The sequence below is a fragment of the Orycteropus afer genome, unplaced genomic scaffold, assembly GCF_000298275.1.
Source record: "Orycteropus afer afer isolate SDZICR_OR568_19922 unplaced genomic scaffold, OryAfe1.0 scaffold00042, whole genome shotgun sequence".
In the NCBI taxonomy this organism is placed as follows: domain Eukaryota; kingdom Metazoa; phylum Chordata; class Mammalia; order Tubulidentata; family Orycteropodidae; genus Orycteropus; species Orycteropus afer.
In genome coordinates, this window is record NW_006921629.1 from 11567666 (window position 1) to 11576794 (window position 9129).

The window sequence follows — 9129 nt, forward strand, 5'->3', positions numbered from 1 at the left end:
GTTTTTGTGTTTCTCTAGAGAACCCAATCCAACACAAAAAGGTAGTTGTGTGTGTGTTTGTGTGTGATCAGGAAATCACAGCTCAGTAAAAGTGGCAATAAGGAGCCTTGGAAACCATCTCAACCACCTTACAGATGAAGGGACGTACCCATGACCTGCCCTGAGCCTGGTCTGCTTGATTCTAAGTCCAGAGCTCTTTCCACAACGATTTCTGTGGTCTGGATTTCATCATTAGTGTGTGGGACTGAAGAGCCAGGCTTGTGTTTGGGACAGGGAATACTTTTCCATCTTAGGGGTCATATGCAAATACCTAACAACCAGCATTGCAGAAGCAATCGGAACATTCAGGAAGCCCCCTCCTACACAGGGCACTGATTAACCTGCAAGTGTCCAGTTGATAGATTTAGGTAAATTGGGGGCATGGGGAAGGCTGGAGTAGTAGAACTGCTTGGGGACACTGGAGCGAGACTCAGGCAGTCGCTAGTTACCAACCTAAACAGGTATGTTTCACTATTTTAACAGCCAGTACTGCTGTCCCTAGGAGCTCTGTGGATCTGCCTGATCTTCCTCCTGGTCCTCACTGGGTTCTTCTAAAGACCTGAGGCTCTGCTGGAGTTGCTTTCTCTGGGAGCGCCAATGGTTGCCAGGAAACAGGCAGCCCTGGGTGCCTGGGGCCTTGAGCTGTGACCTACACTGCTAACCCACCAGCTACTCCCCACCAGCTACTTGTTGGAAAGGAGCTCTGGTAGCATAGTGTCTAAGGCACTTGACTGCTAACCAGAAGGCTGGCGGTTCAAACCCACCAGCCAGCCATCCTTGGAAGGAAGATGGGGCAATCTACTTCCGTAGTGATACTTTCTTGGAAACCCACGGAGGGCTCACTATGAGTCAGGTCCGACTCGACGGCACATAACAACAACAACAACAACAACAACAACTCCTCGGAAGAAAGGTTGGGCAATCTACTTCCGTAGTGATACCACCTCAGAAACCCAAGGAGGGATCGCTATGAGTTGGATTTGACTCATAGGCAGTGCGGTGCTTTGCATTTTTGCTGTACCTATGCTGCGAACCTCAACCCTGCCCCTTTCCAGCCCCAGCCCTTGCCATATTCATAGGGGTAGCATGTATTGTGTGGCAGGAAGAGGGGCTTTATGGAGGGCAGCGCCACCTGCTGATAGAAACCTGTATTGGTACTAGGCTTGGAGCTGAGGTGATAGTGCAGGGCACCTAAAGAGATGCCCAAGGGCACTGAAGCCATTTCCTCTCAGGGTCCAGCAGCCTGGACACCACCCCTCTGCTTACCTCAAAGTCCCCACTCCTTAGTGCTTAGGATGCCTCTCTCCTCAGTCCAGCTGAATTGGTAATCTTCCCAGCCCCACCCACCCTCACTTCTCCAACTCCATGGGGGCTTAACAATGGGAGCCCAGGAGCCATAGCTGCTGTGATGGAGACTTAATCAGGGGCACACCTATCTAGTGCCCAAAGAGAGGAGGTGTGAGTCTGGTGGCGGGGAGATAGCACATCTCTGGCGCCATCACCCACTACCATCCTGTGATTGCTACTAGCCTTGTAGCTCCTCTGCCTGATCTTCCTCCCGGTCCTCACTGGGCTCTTCTAAAGACCTGAGGCTCTGCTGGAGTTGCTTTCCCGGGGAGCACCAATGGTTGCCAGGAAACAGGCAGCCCTGGGTGCCTGGGGCCTTGAGCTGTGACCGGAGCTTGAACCTCCTCCCTGGGGCCCTGTGGGCACTCTGATGCCTCCACCCCCTTGCGCTTCCTGGGACTGACTTGGCCCCCCCTCCAAAGCCAAGCTTGACACTGACTCTGCCACTAACTCCTCAAAGGCTATTTTCTCTTTGGCCCTGAACCAGAGAAGCATGAGGATGGGAGTTGAGGGCAGAAGGAGATGGAATCTCTACTACGGTCCACTCCCCTATCCACCAAATCTCCACCAGATACACTAGCTGTGTGACCATGGGCCAATAACAGCACTTCTCTGAGCCTCAGTTTTTCTCATCTGGAAAGTGGGGCCAAAAAAGGACCTGTTTCTGAGAGGGCTGTTGCCATTATGAAATTAAAGTAAGCAGAGAGCTCAGCCTGGGGCTGAATCAGTGCTTAGTGCATGGGGGCAGTTCTCAACTCATCCACCCACCCTCTGGCTCCTTAATTCTCAGTCCTCATCATCTCTGGTAGGCTCTCCCTTGGCTTCTACACCGGCCCCTCCTTTTTTCCCTCCCCTTCTCGGTGCCCTTTTAGACTCCCCCCTTTATCTTTGTTTTTGTTCTTCTCCCTTCTCTTCCTCACACCCCCACCCCTTGGAGGGAGGACGTATTTAGTCATTCAAGCCCCAGGAGTGGATGCTTCAGTCCAGCTCAGGGTTATTTTTATCTCCTTAATCAATAACCCAGAGCTGCAGGCCCACATCATTTGGGGAGTTTGGTGGGGACTGAGGCTTCTCTTGTTCTGCCTATCATGCTCTCTTGGGGAATCCTAGCCTGTGTCCTGATCCAGACCTCAGACTAGGGCAAAGCAAAAAAAAAAAAAAAAGGAAGAGCTATAGGTTCACAGAGTTCCCCAGCTCAAATTTGTCTTTAATATTTTTCCAGTGAAAAACTGGCACCAGGCAGGGGTGAGTCAGCGAGGGCCATTCCCATCCCCAGGGCTGCTCTCTGCAGCCACCAGTTTTGGGGGGAGATTGTGGGAAGCCTGATTTTAGGATGTGGCAGCTGAAACTATATATGGAGCTGGAGGAGGTGCTGACCGACAGTCAGGACTATTGGCTTCTCACAGGCTGGTCACTGGAATCCTCCGGGCCTCAGAGTTTCTATCTGGGAAGAAGGGCATATCCCATGTCCAGGGGCAGAGGCACAGCTCTGGGAGCCTGGAACTCTGGGTTCTAATCCTGGCTGTAACACTAATATATTATGTCACTGTTTCTCTTTGGACCTCAGTTTACCATCTCCTATAAGGGAGCTCTGGTAGCGTAGTGCCTAAGGCACTTGACTGCTAACCAGAAGGCTGGTGGTTTAAACCCACCAGCCAATCCTTGGAAGGAAGATGGGGCAATCTGCTTCCATAGTGATACTGCCTCGGAAACCCAAGGAGGAGTTGCTATGAGTCCGGTCTGACTCGACAGCACATTACAACAACAACAACAACAACAACATAATGAAGTGGTTGGGCTTTCCCAGCTGGGACACATACTATGAGTCATTGGCTCTAAAGCCTGCCCTTGTCACAGTCTGTGTATGAATTATTGACTGGAAAACTAATTTGCTATGTAAACTTGCAAACAAACCAACAAACTCCTTACGCCACCAGAGCTTCCAAACTTTCACCTAAAGCACAAGAAAAGGAGGATAAATAAAATGAATGAATAAATAAAGCCTGCACTTAAGACGACTCAGCCTGGATGAACACTTGTGCCAGAGTCAAGCATCTGTGAGGTCCAGGCAGCTGAGGCCTGAGGTCAAGAACAAAGGCCGGGCCTGGAATTTCGCTTCATCCTTAGTGCCTCTCTCTGTCCCGCTCACAAATCCAATCAGTCGCCAAATCCTTTCCTTCCATCTGCTTCCCACTGGTCCTCTCCTTTCCATCGCTCTTTCAGCCCTCATAGTCATACAGGCTGTGGATGGCATGGTGTGTGTACCAGTTGCTAGGACTAATTGTTTACATGAATCTTTGGTTTTCTTCGTTCTTCTTTGCTCTGGATGAGGAGAGACCCATCGTTGCATCTAGATGGCTGCTTGCAAGCTCTTAAAATCCCAGTCGCCACTTGCCACCGTAGGAGGTGGACCAATGTTTTGTGTAGTATGTTATGCCCATCAAGCTTGATGTCCCCTGTGACTATTAAACCCGGTCTTTTTTACGATTTTGAATTTTATTGCACATAGTTCTCCCATTCTATCCGGGATCTTCTGCACTGATCCCTTTCTGAGTGTTTGGCAGTAGTTATTTTCTGTTTCATCTTAATATCATGTCTAGACACAGGGCCTCCTAAGGGCTGGGAGGTGCTCAGTGAGCTTTTACTAGAAAGGGACAGGAATCCTCAGGGACTGGTTCCCAGGTTTCCCTCTGCAAAGACCCCTTTGCCCTACAACTCTTATTGAACCCCTCAAGTCTCAGTTTTCCCTCCAAAAAGAGCTAACACGTACCCATCTGGCAGGACTGTTTTGCTTAGAGATCGTGGTGATGACAGGGACAGCACCTCTCCCCAACCCCCGGTGTCTCTTTGCCTCACCTGAGCAGCGTTTCTGCAGCCTCAGGATCTCCAGGTGCAGGTCTCGCAGGAGGGCCATCTGCTCTTTTTTCAGGAAGCTGATGTGGCGCTGCACGCTCTGGATCTGATGCTCCAGGGACACAGTATCCATGGCAACCTGGGCCTGGCCCCACCTGGGGAGGGTGACAAGGTGAACCCACGTCTTCTGAGCTGTCTGCCCTGCCCCATCCTCAGACCCCTCGTTGTCTTCTGCACTCTGGGGGCCCACTGCTACCAGCTAAACAATTCTGCCACTGCTGTTGTTTCTCCTAGTTAGTCCCTAAAGCTGCAAGAACAAGTGGGAGTATGGACGGGGAAGTTTAATTGTTCCCATTTAACAGATGATGAAGCAGAGGCCCAGAGGGAAATGGCTTCATTCCCCTGCCCTCATGTAACTTTAGCTTCTTCTACTTCTTAGAGAGGAAAACAAATGAAGCAGCAAACTCAGTAAAGAGAGACAGAAGACTTGGATTCTAACCTGTCCTTTAACCAGCTGTGTGTCTTTAGGCAAGCCCTTTCCTATTCTGAGCCCTTGGTTTCCTCATGGGTAGAATGAGAGGATAGTGAACCAGGTGAACCCTGCCTCTTCCAGCTCAAACACTGTGTAAATATCCAAGCTCAAGGATGTCCATCAACTGAAAGGGCAGCATAGGCACAGGACCTGGCTTAATGAATGCTACATCCCTTCTCCTTTCTCTTCTTCATTTAACTTGTGAGTAGGTTAACCCCTGTCTTGATTTGCCAATTTGTCCATTCATTCATTCAGTGATCTACTATTGCCAAACACTGTTCTGGGCATGGGGGATACAATGAAAAGCAAAACAAAGACCTTGCTCTCATGAAGCCCACAGAGCAATGAGGAGAGAGACATCAAACAAATAAATAATACATCAAACAAATAATACAAATAAATATGTAATTACAAACTGTAATAACTGTCATGAAGGAAAGCTACAGGATAATGTCAAAGAATATAAAGGAGAACCTACTTCAGATTTGGGGTCAGAGGTCTCTTTGAAGAAGTGACTTTTAGGCTTAGACCTTGAGGTAGTGTGGTGTAGTAAATTGCATAGTGTGGCTTTTCTAGCCATAAGTCTTTGTAAACTCCCTGGTGGAATCTGCCATGAGCAACCGAGTAGCTGCTGATTGTTCAAGTTATCCATCTGGGGTATTTCTGTTGGGAGCAGCATGAAGTAATTTTCTGGGAAGTCCTTTCTGTCTCAGGTGTATAGAATTCTGATGTTGGGACTGGTTAGTTTGGCCATCTGCCAGGTTCAAAAGGAGCCCTTCTGGAGACAGAAGGAATCTCTCACTTCTAGGAGAGATGTGAGAGACACGTGCTGCTGAGAAAGAGACATCAAGAGACATGCGCTGCTGGGAGAGAGACAGAAAGAAACTCAGCTGAGAGATGCCTGGCTGAGAGAGACTGAGTGTGTTCCTGAACTTGAATTGTAGCCTGTTGCTTCCCTAATAAACCCCATAATCTGTGAGTTTTGAGTGGCCACTGAAGTGAATTATCGAACCCAGCAGAGAGGTGGTGGGTGCTGCAGGAGGAATGGTTGGTGTCATTGTTGATGAAAGGGCTGGAGGGAGGCAGCATGTCTGGCCTCACAGGAATAGGCCTTGGGCTATTGATGGTGATTCTGTCTTCCTCTTGTGGGATTAGAGGAGGTCAGAAGATGTGGCCTCCTTGCCCCTTTGGCAGGTAGGTAGAATTCTAAGAAGGCCCCTAAAATTCTTGGTCCTTGAAGTACATGCTATCCTGTATAATCCTCTCTCCTTGAGTGTGGGTAGAACTGTGAATATGATGGATTTCACTCCTGTGAGAGGTTATATGATAAAGATGAAGAGATTCTGCAAATTAATTAAGCCTCTAAATTTGCTGACTTTGAGTTAATCAAAAGGAGGCTATTTTGGGTGGGCCTGGTCTAATCAGGTGAGCCAGTAAAAGGTACTGGATGTTAACTAAAGGAAGAGATCTAAAGAATGAAATTTTGCTGCTGGGCTTGAAGAGGTAAGCTGCCATGTTGAGTGAGCCTATGGAGGAGGCCGCATGGCAAGGACCTGAGAGTGGCCTCTAAAAGGTGAGAAATGGTCCCTGGCAACACCCAGCAAGACAACTGGACTTCAGTGCTACAACCTCAGGAAAATAAATTCTAACAACCTCAGGCAACTTGGAAGAGGATTTTTCCCTAATTGAACCTTCAGATGTCAGGATGTAGCCAGCTGCCACCTTAATTTCAGCCTTGTGAGACCCTGAGCGAAAGACCCAGCTGTAATGGGCCAGACTCTTGACCCTTGGAAACTGTGAGATATTAAGTGTGTAGTAATTTGCTATTCAGCAGTTGCAAACTAATGCAGACCTGAAAGAGGGTTAGGAGTTAGTCAGAAGAGTAAAGGGAAGAGTGTTCCAAACAGGGAACAGCATCTGTGAAGGCTCAGAGATAGGGAAGAACTAATAGTGATGACAGCTGATAATAATGATAGTTATTACTAAGGGCCTGCTATTTGCCAAACCCGTGTTATGTGCTTCACATGGTAAGTCTGAGAAGCTGAGACACTGCCACAGCCAGTGAGGGGAGAAGTGTAAGGGATTGGGGAGGGTCGCAGGAAGTGAGGTTAGCAAGGGAAGGCTCACACAGGGCCTTGCAACCATATTAAGAATTTTGGATGAATCCTAAGTAAATTAGGAAGTTATTAAAGGGTTTTAAGCAGGGGAGGGATGTGAGATGATTTGCATTTTCAAAAGATCACTCTGGCTGCTGTGGGGAGAGTATATTAGAGGGGGAAGAGAAGATAAGGGAGGGTCAGCTGGGAGAGCAGTACAGTGGTCAAAGTGAGATGATGATGGTAGCCTGGACCAGATGATGGGGGTGAAGATGGATAAAAGCTCCAGATGTATTCTGAAGATAGAATCAGAAGGATTTGGGGGTGAACTAGACTAAGTCATGGGGATGGGGAGGAGGATGCCCAGGACATCTCTGTTTTCTAGCTTGGGCAACTTAAGCATGAAGGTGCATTTTCTGGATCTATCCCCTAGCCCCATCTTTCACATTAGATCTGTTTCACATTGTTTTCTATCTATAATTACTCCCTAGACGACGTCATCCAATCTCATAACTGCAAATACTATTTATACGCTGTTGACCCCTAAACTAACTCTTCCCTGAATGTTAGACTGGCTATCTAACACCTCCATTTGGGTGTCCGATAAATTCCTCAAACTTACAAGTCCCAATTATAAGTGCCTGCTCTCTCTCCTGCAAACCTGCTCTTGCCTACTGTTTGCAATCTCAATAAATGGTACTGCTATTTATAAGTACATGGTCTCTGCTCTACTACTAACTGAAAGGTTAGAACTTTGAACCCACTCAGCAGTGCTTTGGAAGAAAGCTCTGGTGTGATGTGCTTCTCTGAATATTTTAGCCAAGAATACTCTATGGAGCTCAGTTCTACTCTGTTAACACATGGGGTCTCCTTGAGTCAGAATTGATCAACCACAACAATACTTGCCTATTTACTGACCCAGTTGCTACGACCAAAAATTGGAACAGTTTTTGACTCCTTTCTTTCTTGATATTCCACAGCTAATCCATCTGCAAATCCTGTTCACTCTTCCTTCAAAAATATCCCAAATCCAATCACTTCTCATTATCTTTGTTGCATCTATTCTAGTACAAGCCACTACCATCCCTCTGTGTCTTCTTGCTATCTCCTCCTAACTGGCTTCCTACTTCCACCCTTATCCCTTATTCTTCACAAAGCAGCCAGAGCTCCTTTAACAAAGATAAGTCTGAATGTCTGCCCATCCCCCACTCAAAACCCTCCAAATCCAAAGTTCTACCTAATGGGCCCCTGGCTCCTTCTCTGCCCTGATCTCCTAACATTCTCCCCTATTGCTGGCTCCACTCCAGACACTCTGACTCCTTGCTGGTTCCTGAACATGCCAAGCACACTCTTGCTTCAGGAACTTTGAACATGCTGTTCCCTCTGCCAGGGATGCCCTTTACCAAGATACTCGGATGGTCCATTCCTCCCCTTTATTCAAGGTTCTGCTCAAATGCTCTTTAGGGCACTTTCCTGACTATCTGATTCAAAACAGAATCTTCTGTCACTCCTCATTCCTTTAATCTGCATTCTCTTTCTTCAATGAACTTATCACCACATGAATATATTAAATTTTCTATCTATTGTCTGTTTCCTCTGCCAGATTGTCAGCAATGTAGGATCAAGGACTTTACTCTGTTTCCTCTGATTCCCTGGAACCTAACAGTCTCTGGCAAATAGGAGGTCCTCAGTAAATATTTGTAGAGTCCACGAGTAAGTGAATTTGTGGAGATGGGGTAGATTGATGGAGGAACTGATTAACAGGGAGGATAAGATTAAGACTGAGACATGTTCGGTTGGACATGTCCGAGAGACCTCAAACAAGTAGAAATAGATGCCAACCAGGTAGTAGACTATACTGGTGCATAACTCAGGAGAAACAGGTGAGTAGCATGTCTGTGTTATTTATGTCTATGTTGGGAGGTGTGGGTCTATTACATGTGCCTAAGCCTGTGTTTTGGCCTCATGGAACGTGTGTGTGTGTGTGTGTGTGTGTATGAGTGCGTGGGTTTCTCTCTTCTCTTGCATGTCTATCTGTTTGCTGCGTGTACACTTGGAAGATGAAGGTGTGTGGGCCTGTGCTTAGAATGAAGAGAGAAAATGTCTGCTTCCAGACACTGAAATGCAAATGTTTCTAAAGAGTAAAAGGCCTTCCCACACAACCCTCGAGACTGGACCCTGGCCACAGAGAGAAGCTGAGCCAACCAGCTGTTTCTGTATCTTCCCAGAAGGACTTGAGGGTTTGCTTCCAACTAGGCAGCC

At 47.5% G+C, this 9129-nt stretch overlaps 1 protein-coding gene across 1 annotated transcript in view; it reads right to left on the reverse strand.

The window, feature by feature from the left end:
- The window catches only part of CCDC92B (coiled-coil domain containing 92B), a 7692-nt gene extending 3320 nt beyond the window's left edge, over positions 1–4372 (reverse strand). Inside the window, 1 exon segment of the mRNA XM_042780491.1 lies at positions 4243–4372. Within this exon segment, the coding sequence (XP_042636425.1) occupies positions 4243–4372 (130 nt within the window).
- Between the last annotated feature and the right edge of the window lie 4757 nt (positions 4373–9129).